At 48.4% G+C, this 17,280-nt stretch overlaps 6 protein-coding genes across 8 annotated transcripts; 3 read left to right on the top strand and 3 right to left on the bottom strand.

The window, feature by feature from the left end:
- Positions 1–221: 221 nt before the first annotated feature.
- On the bottom strand, positions 222–1,639 carry SPPG_04819 (uncharacterized protein; the record flags this gene model as incomplete). The annotated part of the gene is made up of 2 exons (XM_016753056.1): positions 222–806; positions 871–1,639. 2 exons carry the CDS (start codon positions 1,637–1,639, stop codon positions 529–531), a joined length of 1,047 nt encoding a protein of 348 aa, XP_016608545.1. The 3' UTR covers positions 222–528.
- On the top strand, positions 1,532–3,619 carry SPPG_04818 (uncharacterized protein). Its single transcript, XM_016753055.1, has 5 exons — positions 1,532–2,357; positions 2,429–2,546; positions 2,608–2,816; positions 2,881–3,206; positions 3,281–3,619. Exons 1-5 carry the CDS (start codon positions 1,787–1,789, stop codon positions 3,317–3,319), a joined length of 1,263 nt encoding a protein of 420 aa, XP_016608544.1. The 5' UTR covers positions 1,532–1,786; the 3' UTR covers positions 3,320–3,619.
- SPPG_04817 lies at positions 3,368–5,945 on the bottom strand. Of its 3 annotated transcripts, none has more exons than XM_016753053.1 (7): positions 5,536–5,945; positions 5,087–5,456; positions 4,539–4,888; positions 4,216–4,465; positions 4,069–4,157; positions 3,901–4,003; positions 3,368–3,837 (listed from the first exon to the last, which is right to left on the bottom strand). In XM_016753053.1, exons 2-7 carry the CDS (start codon positions 5,303–5,305, stop codon positions 3,772–3,774), a joined length of 1,077 nt encoding a protein of 358 aa, XP_016608542.1. In that variant the 5' UTR covers positions 5,306–5,456; positions 5,536–5,945; the 3' UTR covers positions 3,368–3,771. The 3 variants fall into 3 exon arrangements, with proteins under 3 accessions (XP_016608542.1, XP_016608541.1, XP_016608543.1); XM_016753052.1 differs by having other exon boundaries at positions 5,538–5,945; XM_016753054.1 differs by having other exon boundaries at positions 5,087–5,945.
- On the top strand, positions 5,603–6,917 carry SPPG_04816 (uncharacterized protein). The gene is made up of 3 exons (XM_016753051.1): positions 5,603–5,944; positions 6,027–6,495; positions 6,564–6,917. Exons 2-3 carry the CDS (start codon positions 6,151–6,153, stop codon positions 6,807–6,809), a joined length of 591 nt encoding a protein of 196 aa, XP_016608540.1. The 5' UTR covers positions 5,603–5,944; positions 6,027–6,150; the 3' UTR covers positions 6,810–6,917.
- Positions 6,918–7,174: 257 nt separating this feature from the next.
- SPPG_04815 (uncharacterized protein) lies at positions 7,175–11,747 on the top strand (the record flags this gene model as incomplete). Its single annotated transcript, XM_016753050.1, has 10 exons — positions 7,175–7,864; positions 7,947–9,011; positions 9,071–9,329; positions 9,408–9,625; positions 9,703–9,814; positions 9,883–9,921; positions 9,980–10,097; positions 10,170–10,731; positions 10,826–10,942; positions 11,007–11,747. 10 exons carry the CDS (start codon positions 7,175–7,177, stop codon positions 11,601–11,603), a joined length of 3,777 nt encoding a protein of 1,258 aa, XP_016608539.1. The 3' UTR covers positions 11,604–11,747.
- A 116-nt stretch (positions 11,748–11,863) lies between these two features.
- Positions 11,864–16,756, bottom strand: SPPG_04814 (HAD ATPase, P-type, family IC; the record flags this gene model as incomplete). Its single annotated transcript, XM_016753049.1, has 6 exons — positions 11,864–12,252; positions 12,323–13,025; positions 13,089–13,334; positions 13,397–13,572; positions 13,639–13,881; positions 13,957–16,756. The coding sequence occupies 6 exons, from the start codon at positions 16,754–16,756 to the stop codon at positions 11,864–11,866; spliced, it is 4,557 nt and encodes a 1,518-aa protein (XP_016608538.1).
- Between the last annotated feature and the right edge of the window lie 524 nt (positions 16,757–17,280).

Raw genomic sequence — 17,280 nt, 5'->3', positions numbered from 1 at the left:
AAAGAAAAAGAGCGTCGCGCGGAAAGCAAAACGGAAATCCATTTTGGACCATCACATCCAATTTCTATGAGCTTCCAAATTGTTCTTTATTCGATATCCTTCCATAGCTTTCAGTGAATTCCTTGCTGCATGTCTCATCCTTTTATTGATTTATTGCTGCACATGCAGAATCCATTTTAACGCAGGCCCATGGAACACATGCACGCATTTACAATTGGAATCGCTGCATCAGGACACGCCATGTATCGCATTCTTTGATTTCAAGCGATGGACAGACGACATTCATAGACATTTGTGAGAATGAGCAGCAGGAATCACTATTCAAATACTAGAGCTCTATCGACCGCCTTTGGCAACCTTATCCAATGTGCTCGCATACATGTTCCCGTCGCCCAGCGTCGCGATCTTGTTAATTTCTCGATGCTGATTTTGGGTAACAATGCGCTCAATGATCTCACCGGATCCTTTGACCAGTCTCTCGACGTAAAGCAATATGACAGGGAGAGAAGAGTGCACAAAGACAAGATTTTAAAAAATCCTCCATATCTCATGCTCAAAGTAGCCATGTACCGAGTGCAAAAAGAAAAAGTATAGAGACGCACATACATACCTCATTCTTCCCGAAAAAGGATCAAACACTTCCTTTACCACACTCTGTTCTTTTTCATACTCCTCCCGAGTTTGTGGGGCACCCACATGACGTCTACCGTGTCCAGCAGGATGGCTGGACGCCAATGGTACTGAGCCCTTGCTACTCAGCGTGATAGTGGAAGGCGGCTTGACAGGTTCTGTTGAATAGCGATGGGCTATACATAAAAAGCCGATATCTGAACATACGTTCTATGACGTAAACATGGCTGTGAGCACTACCATTGATCAAGCTGTTCTCGCTTGGTTTTGGCGCAGAATTGACCAATTCGCTCTCAACTAAACTTAGGATCCCAGTTCCGAGCCCATCGAGTGCACTGCTTCTCCTTTTGGACTTTTTCTTGCTCTTTTTGTCTTTACCATGTTTATGCTTTTTATGTTTCCTTTCCTTTCTTCTACGCTTTTCCGTGTCCGTGTCAGACGAGGAACTCTCGGAAGAGCTGCTACCAGACACGGAAGTGGGGCGCTTATGAGCTTTCCTCCTATGTCTGTCCTTACTAGGTTGTGCCCCGTGAGAGGAACTACGTCTCCTGTCTGGGCTACCAGATTTTGAACGGGATCGACGGTGGCCATGGTGCAGTGAAGTGGCGTCGTGCTCAGACCTCGACGAGTATCGGCGAGTTCGAGCTGGAGATCGAGAGCGAGTGCGCGACCTGGAATACCTCTTATCCCGCATACGTTGAACACAGAGATAAGGTTGCAGAGTTGTTTGGGCGTGATGGTAAGGCGATGCGGAAGGGCAACCTGGCGAAACCTTGGCATGATCGAGGCATTGTTGGTCATCAGCACACGCCACAACACGTGCCACATCATGTTCCCTTTTTTGGGTCTGATGATGTTGAATGTGGCTGGTGGCCAGTGCCTTGGCCTGGACGACGACGGACGCATTTTGAGTTCGCCCGTCGGGACCTTCTGGCACTTCTCGGCATCGATTGTTTTGAGGTGTAGATTGTGAGACCTCAAGTTGTCTGGTGGCCTGAACGTTCCCCATTTTGCTGCAGCGACTTGGAGACCTTCCTTTCCCTTTGCTGACTCCAAGCTTTGCTTGTTTGCGCAGTGCATGCGGCTGCCCAAAGATCGTGCAGGATCTTGAGTCTTGAGATCCATTTTCTCCATGTCATAGTATTTAGGAACGAAAATGGGCAACGCAAACTCTACGAATCCCAACAGCCGAAAACCACGTTTGAGTTTTTCTTCTGCTTCCGGCCAGAATCAACAGTCAAACAACAGTGCTCCATCACAATCGACAACTTCACCCACAAGTATACCTAATCGACCTGCAGCAGCTCTTGTACACGACTCGCCATTCGTCGGGTCACCTCTTATGGTGTCCGACAACTTTGGTCAATCACTAGCACACGCCCCTGCACCTCGCAGTTCACTACGTCCACTCGGACATCAACGACTGCCTTCACGTAACTCGTCACTTGGAGAAGAGGAGTGGGCTGCCGCCACTATGAGAAATCCTGGACCCCACAGGCTCAGTGGTCCATCAGAAGATGATTTGGTTGCCGGGATAGGAGGCATGGAGTTTGACACTGGACCTTCCGCAGAGCTCAACACCAGCGCTGGCGCTTCACTGGGCAAGGGAGATGGGCCAACATCTATACCCATTCCCGCACCTTCTCAGTCCTATGTACAGCCACCTAATGAAAGAAGTTATCGAAATACCTCTCGTATATCACATGGATATGGAATGAATCGGAGAGGTACAATCTTGACAAAGAATCTCTACTCGTAAGGGACTTTAGCTAATGTAATTACTATTATCCCCTGCTAGAAGTGGAAAAGACGAATGGCGTGATACCAATAATGATAAGCTGGGCGCAGGGCGGTGGTGCCGTGTATGTTACTGGCACCTTTAATAATTGGAAGCAAAAGATTCGGATGACAAGAAGGTAAGCCACTGCGGCTACCAACCAAATGATGCAACTTATTAATTCGTCCCTGCTCTTCTAGCAATGCCGATTTTACCACTGTGATTGACATGCCGCCAGGCACCCATCGCTTCAAATTTATAGTTGACGACGAATGGAAGTGCTCCGAAGATTTGCCCATCGCATCAGATGCTGACGGAAATCTCGTCAACTACTTGGAAGTGACAGATGAAACTGGGGAGGGACAGGGAGACGGACTGGATGGCTTGTCGAAGCTATCAGACGGCCGACGTATGTTGAAAATTCTATTGATCTTTGTATGGTCTATCTAAATCTGTACTTTTCCCTTCACCAGTAACGCCACCACCTCTCTCTTCAACTCCGCCGGAAGCTTATACCTCCGAAATACCCTCTTATCTTCTTTCCCATTCTCATTCGCACTTCAATTCCCATCATTTAATTCCATCATCGTCGACCGGCCCTCCCGCGCCCCCTCCAACGGATCCACCTCCACAGCTCCCGCCTCACCTCGAGAAAGTGCTACTCAATTCTCATGCGGTGTCACGCGATGATCGAAGTATACTGCCGGTTCCGAACCATGTCACGTTAAACCATATGTATGCTTGTTCGATCAGAGACGGCGTCATGGCGGTTGGGTGTACCACCAGGTATCGAATGAAGGTGAGTGCACTCGCTGTGTGTGGTGACTATTCTCTCTTAAAGTCTTTTTAACTGATGAACACTCCTGTCATTAGTACATTACGACTGTTTTGTACAAACCCGTCTTTCAATAATGATGTTATTTACCATTAATAGTTTGCGTCTTCCCAGTTTTCTTTTTTTGTTATTTGAGAAATAGCTAATGTATTTTGGTAGCGCTTATCTATTTGGATGGGTTTCATACAGTGGGGGAAATGGGCGGTATTTTATTTGCCAAGGGAAGGGCGATAAATGGTTCTATCTGAAGTAGAATGAAGGAAGTCGGACAAGATGATGTTCATGACGGTCGCGTACAGGTCACGTTTGTTCAATGCGTTCTTTGCCAACTGTCACAATCGAGCGCCTTGTGATATATGCAATGATTTCATTTCAAGGTCAACCCTTCTCTAAAAACAGTCTGCAAAAGGTTGACCAACATTCGAGCGAATGTCAGCCTATGTATCCCTCATAATAATCTTTATAAGGTTCATAACCAAGGCCATTCTTTGATACCACATCTAACCGCGCGTGCTTAGAGAAAAAGTCCTTAATGGTTTCGTGTATCGTCACTGACACCTTTATCTAGGATGGCCTTTTTGGCCATTTTCAATATCTAAAGTACCAGAGTGTCAGCAATTCAAACCACATCAAATGACTGAATAAAAGAGCAGCTCACCAGAGACGCCCAATACAAATGGAAGGCTTCCAACAATATCAAAAATGCTGTCGCTGCGGTTGCCGGGGTGATCAGTGACGTATTATCCTTGAATGACCAATCGCTGAAAATCGGCAACAATTAACATCTTGGTAAAAATGCAACTGCCAAAAGGGACTGAATGCCTACTAGCAACTCCGGATAACGTAGACTGGGAAAATCCAGTTGCGCGTCCAGATAAACACGGCCGCAAAGGCCGCGAAAAGTGCATCGGCAGCCTAAGGATCGTAATCCATAAGTAACATTTCTGCTTCGGCTGACTCTGCGTGCACTCACCCGTGTTTTGCCAGAATACAGTGCCATCTTGGCCGCCTCCATAATCGGGTCGCTGCAATCATGCAGCAATAAGATTGCGCATCCAACTCGGTAATACGGCCACACATAACTCAAAAACATGAGGATGAGAGTGACAAGATGATGGGTCACCATCACCGGGAAATCTTTCTGCTTTGGTTCGAAGAAGATGGTAACGGAATGATAGAGATAGCTGCTGAACCCCAGCTTATAATAGAATTTGACGAGATCGCTACACATGCCCACAATTTGGTAGATTAGTATCAGCTCCATCTTTGGCATTGGACTGGAGGTCATTCTTTTACCTCATCCGTCCGGGTTGCCCTACTTGCTCCCAATACATGTCTGGGGTCAACATCCAGTCTTCCGAAAACAGAATGTAGAGCCCTGTCACTGTACTCGCACCATAAGTAACTAGCTTCCAAGCAGACAGAGAGAATTTCGTTCGATCGTCTACGGGAGGCAGACGCGCGAGCTCTCGTGGAGCCTTTTTGTGAGGATGGGTCGCACTGATACCGTTTGCCCCTTTCCTAGCTCGAATCTTTGGAGCAGATTTGCTGGTAGTTGAAGACGAACAGCCCTCGATTGCATCGGCAACTTTTGGGTCAGCTTTCGTAGGAGCATTGGGTGGAGGAACAAGGTAACGAGCTAGAGGCTGAACACCACACAAGAGACATGACCGTGAGCAAAAGGACAGAACAGGAATATCTGCCACTCGTTCTCTCTCTCTCTCTCCTGTGGCCATGATAGGGCCAAGCGGGAAGTCCCTTTGCCGTTTGTTCGCCAGTAAAAATCACGGCATCTCCAACTTTTTGGCAAAATCTTCCCTGCTTTCAAGCTCAGGAATACGTACCTCAAAGACATATTTCAGCAGCACGGCATGTAGTATCGCCCAACCAATTGCGAACCATAGGAAATCGAGCAGATCTTCCGGCAATCGTATATCAGGGTTTTCTGCCTTGATCAAGAACTTTGGTAGGGGTATGGTAGGAAGGTAGTTTGTGATAGGATAAAAGGAAAAGGGAAGAGAGAAGGGAAGTGGAAGCGATGTAGTGGCTGTGGTCGATTGCATGTCTATGGGTTGGGCCTTTGGAAAATGGTTGAAAAAGACCCAAAGGTGCGCGCTTTTTGGTGGGGGGTTTTTGGGAGGTTTAGCGGCACAGGTTTGAACCTGGAGGGCCTCGAGTTTTGGTCAACCAAGGCGGAGAAGGAACGCGGAAATGCTTAAAAGTGCGAATAAGTCAACTCTGTTTGCTGCACACAACGAAATGCGGATGGGCAAAAGAGTCAAAAGAAACACACACGTTGGCGGGGTTGAACTGAAAGCGTTGCTTCTCGTCGTCAAACCAACGAGCGGGTAAACAACCCAAAAGTTGAACGACAGCCGTAAGCTTACAAGTAAAGTAAAGGAAAAAAAACCGTTTCGACCAAACGAACAGCCAAAAAGAAGAAGACGAAAAAGAAAAACAGCCGACCTTGCTTTTTGGCAACACGAAGCGGAATGGAAAATTTCGAGTAAAAAAGCGTCGCGTTCCAAATGCAAAAAACAACACAACGAAACGACGACGACGAGCAAAAGCTTTTTGACCACGGCGGGGGGGGGAGAACGTTGAAAGACAACGACGACGACGACGACTTACTGTTTGGAACGTTACGTTTCTTACACATTTTTGCAAAGACATCTCTCGGCATTTGAACGCTTTTCCAATCGGTTGGTGACATTTGCAACTGGTCCAAATTAGCGAAAATTCCATTCTTGTTGATTGCCAATTTGTCCAATTTACGTTAAATAGGCTACACATTGCCGGTGGGCTTTATATAGGCAAGCTATTCCATCAAAAAGGCCCCCGCAAGCTGACTTTGGCCTTTAGTCGTCGGGCTGATTTTTACCGTTTATTTACAAGTATTGCGAACGCTATGAAGTTGTTTACAGCCGCACTTTTCTTTGGCTTTCTTGCTGCTCCATTGTCCATTGCCCAGCCGTCACCCTCTCCTAGCTCTGCGGCACCCAATACGTCTTCATCCGTCTTACCGTCTCCGTCAACCACAACGTCGATTCTCCCTAGACCCACAAATGTCAACGGAACGGCGCCTCCAGCGGGAAATGTGACCATTCCTGCAGCTGGTAATTGCGATTTTCAGCGTCGAACAACTTGCTTCAATGGAGCAACCGCCGACAGCTTGTGCGCGCAAAAGACACAGCTGACAACAGTCGCAAACTGCTTGAGACAGATTCCCGGATGTGAACTGGAAGCTACACAGGTTACTGTCCATGGTGGTTGTTGGGTCAGTAGAAACGAGAATGTACTGATTGTCAATTTAATCTGTAGATTGCTGGTGCCGCTGCTCTCCCCGCTACGACCTGCGTGCAGATGACACAAAAAGTTATCTCAGCGGAATCACCTGCAGCCCGTAACACTACCAATCCTCTCCCACCATCGCCTACATCAAACCCTTTCGCCAATCCCTCTACCGTGAAGCCCGCAGACTCAAAGACAAACTCTGGTGACACAGTTAGAAGCACCCTGAGCATCATTGGTGGAGCGGCTATTATGGGTGCCGCTGTGTTATTGTAAAACTAGATGGTAGTCTATGTACCAGATAGATGACGATTCCTGTACTAGTAAAATGATATCGAGCCTCATAAGGATCTGCAGGAAGAGACATTGTTGTCAGCTGCCAGGCAAAGAACGCGCCTAGTATCCCTACACATCCTTTCAAGGATGGCCCTTCGAGGGCTTGCTGCAGCACCACAAACAAGGGCTGAGCGAATCTGATCACCCATGATATATCTGGCCTGTTTGTATATAGCAGTGCTCGGACTTTGTGAACGCAGTTGGTGCTGGCGCTGTCAGCAACCTTAAGGTCGGAAATACAGCGGTAGGACACCGACCCTGATACCTCCCTGGAGATATTTTCCCCACAGTGCCCAGAATACGGTATGGCAGATCCGTCTATATCCGGCGAGCGGACTGCAGCTGCATCTGGCACCAATACAGAACCGATGTTCGCTCTAGCGGCTGAATTCGAGCAGTCAGCAGAGGAGGAGACCCGGGAAATGGACATATCCTCCCTTCGAACACGAGGTGCCGTGAGCAACAGCCCCTTTTTAGCAATGATGAAGAACAAGGAGGGACTCGTGGGAAGGGGGCCAGCTGTGAATGACACTCCTCATGGTCCAACAAGTGTCAATTTGGCCAAAAGACAGGAGGGAAAGGATAGGAATCGTGATCACACCGCGAATCTGAATATTTCGCCAAACAGCGGATCAATGTCCGGTCAACACCGCTCATTGCCCGCCGAGGAAAATGAAAATCTAACCAATGGTTCATCGACAGGCTGCTCTACCTCTCCCGCCGAAGCTGCAGCCGAACCTCATGTAAACCGGGACACCTCCACAGGGCAAATCGTACAACCAACGCAACCAGTGGTCCCTCCCGAGCAAGGACATTCTCTCGCCCCATCGGACTCCACCTCAAAAGCCACTGAGACAAACACTGACCAACACGCTGCAGACAACTTAAACAACCATCCATGCGACAGCGGATCTATTTCGTTCAAACAAAATCCTTTCCTTTTAGCGGATCGGGCAGGTAAGAGCAATACTCTCCCATCAAAGATCAAGGGCTCGGTACGTTTTTAGGCTGCTGCAGGGGATGCCTTTTTTCACTTGTTTTTTGCTTTACATGACTGATATGACTGTATGGTTCCAGCTTCAAGCCCAGCTTGCTAGACAATTCAATGCACCGAACGGCACAGTATCCAACGAATCTAACGAATCTCTCACCTCTCTGCCAAAGCTGGCCATGGCTTGGTCTCAGAAGCGATCATTACCAAGTATGGATATGTGGAAGTCGACCGATGCCTCCAATCATGTCATTCCAAAAGGCCCTGTTGCTGATACGCGCTCAGGCAAATCAAAACTGGATACTTCAACCACAAACAGCGACAAATGCAAGGGGGAAGACAAGGCTGAGATCCTTAACCAAAATGCAACCGTCAAGCAAATAGGGGAGCAGAAGAGTGAAGGAATATCGATGAAATTTCACGGCTTTTGGCCAATCCGGAAGGGGTCACCAGATAAGCGCAAATCGCAATCAGGTCAAGTAACTTCCTCAAAGTGCGAGGTGGGTGGCAAAACGCCCAGTGGGAGCACACTAACAGAAACTGGACAAACACCTGCATCAACGGGCAATGGCGTCCCAGCGTACACAGTTGAGGACAAAGTCCCTGACATCACTGAGAATTCATCATCGGAAAGATTTGGCCAGCGCTTATCAGCTACCTCCCCGGAAGGTTTGAAAGTGAATCCTGCCAATACGATACCGACAATAGAAAGAGAGCAAGACATTGTAGAGTCTATACCCGTAGCGTCCACCGCTACTGCAATATGCGGCCACATGCTTGGAGCGGCCAAAGTAGATCCATTGCCGTCAAACGCTGTAGAATTACCGCTTGAGAGTGGGACAGAGCAGAATTTGGCAAACGAATCTTCAATAACCAAAGACAACAATGATCAATGTCTCGACCAACATTCCGCTGCACCCTTGCATTCTGCACACATTACCCCTACCGAGCCGGTTCTTCAAGTACCAGAACCCGATACTTCCAATACAGAGCATGTCTCGACAAAAGTGGATGAAAAGGAAGAGCCCAAGATCGTTCTGGGAAGCAAACCACCTACGACGACGGAAGAAGAGGAACCGCGGATTCCTTCATCGGCCGCCAATAACATGAAAAATCGCATAAAAAGAATATGGAGCCCAACCAAGTTGCAGGTGCATGTCCCAATGTATCGTTCATGCCAATAACAAATCAACCAATACCACAATTTCAGATCCCCTCCGTGTCACTTGGCTCTTTCTTTGAGGATTCTGACTGGTTATCCTCATTCATGGGCTCCCATTCGAAATCGTCCAAAACGTCTACCGTGGAGGACTCTGCACAGGCGCAATCGACCGCCTCTCTTGAATCTGTAGCTGTTGACGTAGCTACAGCAGCAGAGGTGGAGACGCATGAGAAGGGAGCAAAAGTGAAAACTAAAGGATCACCACGGACAGGTTCATCACCCTGTCGGCGGGACAGTCTTGGCCAATGTATGAGAACAACACTTGACACTCGTCGTTCTATGCAGTTACCGCTCACACAAATCTATGCATGTACTTTTAATGCAGTGACAGTCTTCACGCACCGCGACTCAGAAGATAGCACTCTGTCCCTCGTCGACTCAATCGACGAAGGTTTCGAGGAAGACATCGAGTACGCAACATTAGCACCTCCAGCAAAGCTCCCGAGGGAAGATAGCTTGGCATCTATTGTAGACGATATCATTGGCAGCAAGATGAAGACTGTAAAAAAGCATAACGGAAAGAGAAAAACAGTGCGGTTCGGGGTAGGTTTGAAGATCGTTTGTGAAATATCAGCAAAACTTTTTGTTGACCAATACCTATATCATTGATATCAAAAAAGCGGGCCTGGAAAGGGGAACTTGAAACAAAACGAATACTGTACAGCACGTCCGAAATGCTCATCCCTGCATCCGAATGGCCAAAGGGCAGAACTGGTATACTGTATCTGAAAAGTGAGTCTTTGTTCATCCCATTATCGCGCGCTTGGACGAGCGATTGATGCAGTAATCTTCGTGGATAGTATGTCGGATGCAAGACATGGTATTTAATACGGATCATGGTAAGTTTATATTTAGTCTCCGTCATCTGGCATCAAATTAACGGATCGCTGCCACCAGACATTGATGTTACCATCAATATCCGACAACAAAAAGCCGAGCGAGAATACGAGTTGGAAACGGACGCAACATTGCGAAGCGGGGAAAACCACGTCATCCTTGACTTTGAGTGTGAAATGTACCGTCGCAGTTTGTGGAGAGTTTAGATTGAATCTGCACTAACATCAATACTTTTCGTTTCGCAAAACAGTCCCCTTCTGCCAAAGCACTCTCTCTCATTCGTATTCTACTTCAAATCCCGATTGAATGCTGACGACCTCTCTGTGACGGCACCATCCACCAATAGACACCACGCACGCCTCGATTCACAACCACAACGCAAATCCAAACGTCTTACCAAACTATTCCGCGGCCGAAAGCAAGGAGACATGACTCTACCCAAAACCCGACCGCCAATCTCTACTCATCATTCCACATCAGAAGTGCTGGACGCCAACAGTAACCGAAACCTTCCCGTTTCAACGTCCAGATCATCTTCTCTATCATCCTTCACCCACCAGTTTTCCGCAGATACCCCAGCGCCCCATAAGGCCGGCGACACATGGAACTTTTTGCCTGGCTCCCTCCTAGTAGCCGAAACAGAGCTATCAGAATCGGATTGGGGAAATCTCCTTGAGGAAGCAACCGGCAAAATAAGGGAGCGTGTTTTTGATGCGCACGTCCTCCAGTGGAGAGGTGCACTCGTTCATGGGGACTTGGTGGGGAAGATTGCCTGTCGCATGGGTTATCTACCGTTTATGAATGACGTTGAGGTAAGGATGGCACTCAGTTTGTCGGACAAGCCCAGAATACTCTTCCATGCATTAATTCTTACCCCAACTCTCAATCGTTCGTTGTCGTATCCAGCTTTCGCTTCTGCCACAGACGTGGGATGAATACGATTTATCCGTCAGAGTACAAGAATGGAACGACGCATTATCGATGGAGGGACACCTGTGGCAGCTCGGAGGTGACGTTCAAAAGGTATCTAAAAACCAGATCGCCCATATATACTCCCCCCCATGCCTAACCTAACATCATTTCCAAGAAATACCGCCGAAGATATTACCGTTTGATTGGTGCCAAACTGCATGTGTACCAACCCGCCGCCTCACCGACCATCATTCACACCCCTTGGGATACCCATGACCTCCACCATGAAACCCATCTCCCACCCCCACTGACACAAACCCACGAAGCTCATCTCTTCACGATAGAACTAAAAAACATTGAAACATGGCACAGCTACACGAGGAACGCTCACTGTCGAACCGCCTCCACAACTTCCTCATGGTCGGTATCCATGGCTGAAAGGCAAGATAATGATGCAGAAGACGATCTGGACGATTTGCCAGACCCATCTGCAGCATTTATTCTATCATTCAAGGACGGTCGAGAGATGGTATTCGGGGTGGACCCAGAGGAAGTGAACGTATATCAAAAGGAGGCCGATATATTTGCAAAGCTAACTGGAATAGATCCAAGAGAAACTGGATTGATGGGAGAATGGAGGGCAGTGGATTTGACGGACATGTGGAAACAAGCTTTGAACGAGGTGCTGAACGGCGTAAAATATGAGATCCCCGTTTGGACAGATGCTTTAAAGAGATGGCGGGAGGAACATCAGGCGTCTGCCCTTCAATAGATGTAGAACATCTTGAGTCAAGTTCCAGTGAAACGTCCAACAAAAAGAATCAATTACTGGCTTCCGTGGAAAGTCTTCGTTACCTGCTACAGTATGCCTTCACGTACATGTCACGCATCATATAATCCAAACATAAACTCTCGCACCAGAAAAAGTCCCATTTTTTTTAAACGGCCAAATTACATCAATGAACAAGGAACGCCCGCACTCAAGCGCCTTAAATCAGTATTTACCAAGCTGAAGCTACCCCCAGCCCAATGTCAGCTAATCCCATTGCATGATTCCGTTTTCATGTCATCCATGACAAGCTTGTAGATCTTTCCCTTCTTCCTCCATCTCTCCCGTTTCACTTCCATCTTCGCCTTCCGAGCTGCAGCAGCTTCCCCACCAGGAGCTGTGCCTCCACGGCCAGCCACCAGTGCTCGTTTACCGACGCCGGCACCCTTTATTGCCTTTGCCACAGCCGGGAACACCCAATGTTCACCAGTCCATGTTACAATCCAATCTGCCACCCCAAGGCCAAAGACAACCAATCGTCCGGAGAAGGGAATGTCTACGAGATCCAGCATACTAGAGATGAACGGCGATGGATATAACGTGATATATGTAGAAAAGGCGACAAGCAAAGTCACCGTAGTAAGGAAGGGTACTAATACACGGGAAATTGCGTTATTTGCGCGTATTAAGGTGCGATTCAAGCCAAGCAGTCCCATACTCACCATTCTTCCACATACTCTCCCGATATGGTGGCCCAACACAAAAAGCTGCGGCAACCGCAATGTACTGAAAACAACTTAATAAAAACACCACAGTGTTTTCGTAACCGGTATAAATCTTGTCATCCACATGTCCCCGAGGCGGCCGGTACCAAGGTTGGCGGCGTACCCACAAAAAGACCCAAACTTGGAAAGCGGCTTGAATAATAACTTGACAAATTAAACTCGTTAGGACCTTCCGACTAACCAAACTTGCAGTTGGTCGCTTGCGATAGATCCGAGGATGAGCGCCTGATCGACCCATGAAGACAGCAATGGGAATGATCAGGGCAAGATCGATGTACAGGAACTGGAAATCTCCCAGATTGCCAGCAAGGGAATACAAAAGGGAGACGGACGTGAATTGGATGAGGGAATACAATGCCATGTACTTGAAACAGCTGAAAGATGTAACGAGCGCCGCCCGACCTTCTCGAATAACGCGAAGGACACATTCGAGATCCGTGGAACGCGACGTGAAGGGAGCAGCGACAGAGGCCTCGGCTTCAGAGAGTGACAGGCCGACATCAGCTGACTTCAGCGCTCCGCAGTCATTAGCACCGTCACCGCAGAAACCAGTGCAATAGCCAAGCTCCTGGAAGTTCTCCACTAGAAAGTGCTTCTGATCCGGAGACATGCGTGCGTAGATTTGACCCTTCACTAACATCTATTCAAGGGGAGCCAATGAATCGAACTGTGATGATGGTAAATCGCGATTCACACCACATACCCTGTTGAAGCTGTCATCTGAACCAAACTCTAGCATCCATTGGAAGACATCCCCTGTTACCGCCAGGTTATACTCGCCGACTTTCGCCGCTATGGAGTTCACATCGACAATAAATTCCTCCGTGTCGCTGCGCGTCGAACTAGCGCCATCCAGCTCCTCATAGGACGGCAGTGAAGATTGGCGAAGGAAATCTGGCATGCTTTGCAAAGGCAAAGTGTTCCTTAGCGGCTTTGGGCCTGTTTTGGGCTGTATTACAGGAAAATGGTTTGTGAGAATGTCATGCTATATATCTAATGCTGAAAACGTACCAAAAGGGTCTCCGAATCCAAGGTCGCCCCGCTCCCATCGACGTCTTCCCACACGATCTGCGCATCCTCAGATGTCGGTGGAGCACCTGGTAAAAAGTGAGGGACAAATGTTTTCTCGTGAGGATCCACCAATCCACATTCACGAGAAACAGATATAGCTGTCAAGATGTTGTCCCCTGATACAGTACTCTGTCAGCTTTTTCTGTCTTTTTCCTGGCATAGACGCTTGTATCTTTACTGACCGGTACACATAACCTCTCGAATGCGAGCCTTTCTCAGGGCTTCTACAACCGGCGCCGTTCCAGGTTTAAGCTTGTTCTCAAATATAATGAAACCGAGAAATTGCAGATCACGCTCGACTGCCTCGCGCTTCATCCGCATGACCTTGTGGTAACTGATGCCCTCAATTCGTCGCCATGCGCAAGCTATGACACGGTAACCGTGGTGGGCATAGTCGTTCAGCTGCTGCTCATAGTCGGCTGGTACTATTTTCATATAGAGAATTCCGGTTTAGGGTTTCAGCATTCAAAATAACATGAAGGACCGCCGACACAACTTACGCGATTCTGGCAAGCAGATAGCCCGCATAACTTCTGGTGCACCCTTAACGAAGACTTCAAACTCCTTTTCTCCGGCCAATACTGGGCCGTTCTCTGCAAACCCATCATGTAATCCAAACCCAGACTGAGAGGGGAACATGAAACCTTGAAGAAACCGGAGCCGACGAACGATGACAGACATCCGACGTAGTCCACTGACAAATTCGAATGATCGGATGATTCCGAGCTCAGTGTACACCTTACGCTCCGGTTTAGGTTTACCGGTCAAACCCCACTCTGCACGTTTGAACTCCACTGGATCGGGCGGTCGCACAATAACTGCCACAGCTTTCTCATCCGGCCCTTTGCGCGGCAGTGCCCCTCTTTCAGGGGTCGCGCTTCCGCTTTTGCGCCCTCCAGCACTTCCCCCTTCTTCAATGTGCCAGCCAGTAAACTCAAACATTTTCACGTCCATCGGGTCACCGATCAACTCTCCATTGACTACTTTGATGGAATGGCATGTTGACATAGCACACACAATGAGAGGATACGGAAAATCCGGTTCTGAGCCATTGGGATGACCGGGAATCACTCCCAAAGACACTGACAACCCGGAAAGTGCACGTGACGGTGGATCATACATTCCGCCATTCTCAATAGGTGGGACCCACTCGGCTGGAGAGGCTTCACCTTGAATGTGTAAAGCTCCAGGTGGTATAACAGCATCAACGCTTCTGTACAAGGCGGAAAATCTCAGCGGACCTTCCAACACGGCTACGGCTTCGACGGGGGTGTCCGCAATAACGTTACTGGGAACTGTAAAGCGAAATCCAAGGACATCGAGCCCTTCTTCCGTTAAGGTTCCCGTTTTGTCAAATGCCATAAGATCCAGCTTTCCGCATATGTTGACTCTAGGAGGACTAGTGCAATACACGTCCCCTTTGCGTAACCGTCCTATAGCGAAACTCGTTCCGATAGCCATTGTCGCGGGTAGAGCTGGCGGTACCACAATTGTGATCAGATCCAAGGCTCTAATCAAAATCATTGTTCCTGCTACGCCTAGCACAACGAAGTTGTAGAATGATCCTATGAATCCAAGTCCTGCGATAATTGCCAATACGCCGATGAAGCGGAAAGAGTCCCTGTAGAACTTGAAACTGTTCGGTTTAGGGAATAGCATCGAGCGCACCAGGCTGCCCTTTGTGGTGTTAAACCCCGTCCGAACCGCTAACGCCAATGCCCCTGCTTGACCATATTGCAAAGAGGGGTCAGGGCCAACAGGAGTGGCGGTACCTGACCGACTGCCCGGTCGCACTCGAATAATTTTGGTACCGGCAAAGAGGAAGAATCGGGACATGCGACTGCTGCTGGCAGGATCCTCTTCCCAGATATCCAGCGTGCGGAGCTCAACGTCTTTGATAGGAGTTTTCGACACAGGGACACTCTCACCGGTGAGCATGCTCTCGTTGACAATACAGTCACCATCGAGAAGGACCCCGTCACATGGATAAACTTGCAGCATGCTTGAAGATACTTCATACACATCCCCAGGTACAATTTCCTCGGACCGCATAACACGCCATTGGCCTTGCCGTAAAACTCTTACCTCGCAGCTGAAGCGACTCAACTCTCGCATGCGACGCATCGTTTCCCGTGTCTCAAAAAGGGTTGCCATGGCGGAAGTGGTCGAAATAATGAAGATACAGGCAGCGTAGAAGTAATAATCGTCCAAAGACCAAAGAATAATACTCGCAACTTGGAATACGTAGAATGGGTGCAAAACCTCATCCATGAGAAGGCGGAAAATAGGCTTCTCCTTGATTTCAACGGCATTCTGTCCAAAAATCTTTTTACGTTGCTCGACGAGGTCGTCATTGTACAGACCCTTCACAACTCTGTCCACTGAGGTCCATCGGTAGTCCCGCCAGTACAAATTCGGCTCGTACTGGCCGGTAAACGGGTTAAATATAAATTGCACATAGCGGTATTCAAACTTTATCAAGTAAGGAAGCTTCCAGTCACGCAAGTTGTGCGTATCTTCTCCGTTGTCCGCATGTCCTTCCTTTGAGACGCCGCTCTTTTGGAAAACATCCGCTACAGCACCAGCAAATGGTTCCCTCTTCACAGGAACAACTTGTAATTGATTCCATTGGTTTTTTACTGCGACAATAGACGCTTCAGACAGCGGACAGCGAGCAGTTCTCAAAGCCAATTCCCACCGCGGGAACCATCGACACAGAAGCCACAGCACGCCGCCAGTCAAGATGCAGAGGGTGTAGTAAATATACATCTTTGGTCGAGACCATCGATGACCAGAAATAAAAATACGAACTTCTTCGTCGACTTCGTACTCTTGATCATACAATGGGACGGGAATCTGATCATAGGTAACGCTGGTCGCCAGTGTTCCATATCCGGGTCCATTGCGAGTCGTACGGCTGGCCATCGCTGCAGCGCGCTGAGGTAGCCTTGCGGCAGCCTTACCGCGAAGCATGTTTCCCAATACTTTCCCTGGCTTCACTAGTTCCTCTTCTTCATCATCTTCGTCCTCCTCCTCCTCCTCGTCAATTTGAATGCCATTATGATTCGCCTCTGGTATAACATCTTCATCTGCTGCAGGCCTTTCAACTTCAAATTCACCCTCCTCTTCGATAGACGACGGTGGGGCGTAACTGCCATACAGAATCGTGTCCGGATCAGGCGGAAATTCGTTGGGGCGGGAAGGTGTAATAGCCAAAGCGTCTTCATGAAAGGAATTGGTACGGGAATTAGTTCGGGAGTGCCGGCGGTCTGGTGGTTCAGAGGGCTCCGTAGGACGCATCGTTATGGTGTCCCAACGTTAAGCCAGCGCTGTTTCCAGATGAGGTGGCAAGGCGGCTCCCCTCTTGCGTGAATCACGGTGGACGTTTGGAACAAAAATTAACAACTGTCGACTATACTCCAAGGAAATAAGATGAGCATAGCCCGTCCCATCGTTTGAACAAACGTATGCGGTTTCTTCAATGTTGTGAAACTTACCCACAACTGAGAACTGCCTTGAGCCTGCCCACACAAACAGCAGGCCAGCCCAAAGGTGACGAGGTACAAGAGCGATGGCGCCCTAGCAAATGTTACAACAACCAGGTAACCTTGATGAAGCCGCGACGTCGTCGTGATATTATGCACTTGCTAATGTTTACGGATCTTGGACGATTAGCGAAAATAGGAGCCCAAAGAACCAAAATACCAGTTGTTGAAAATCCCAAAAGGCGATAAACGCGTTTTGCAGTTGATTTCCAAATGTGGCGCAGGTCTTGACGTTATCCGAACCCTCGGCGGGGAAACCTCCAGGAGAAATTTCTATTT

This window comes from Spizellomyces punctatus, assembly GCF_000182565.1.
Source record: "Spizellomyces punctatus DAOM BR117 chromosome Unknown supercont1.7, whole genome shotgun sequence".
Classification (NCBI taxonomy): Eukaryota; Fungi; Chytridiomycota; class Chytridiomycetes; order Spizellomycetales; family Spizellomycetaceae; genus Spizellomyces; species Spizellomyces punctatus.
The sequence above is the reverse complement of the archived record's forward strand: the minus strand, read 5'-3'. Positions and strand labels throughout refer to the sequence as shown.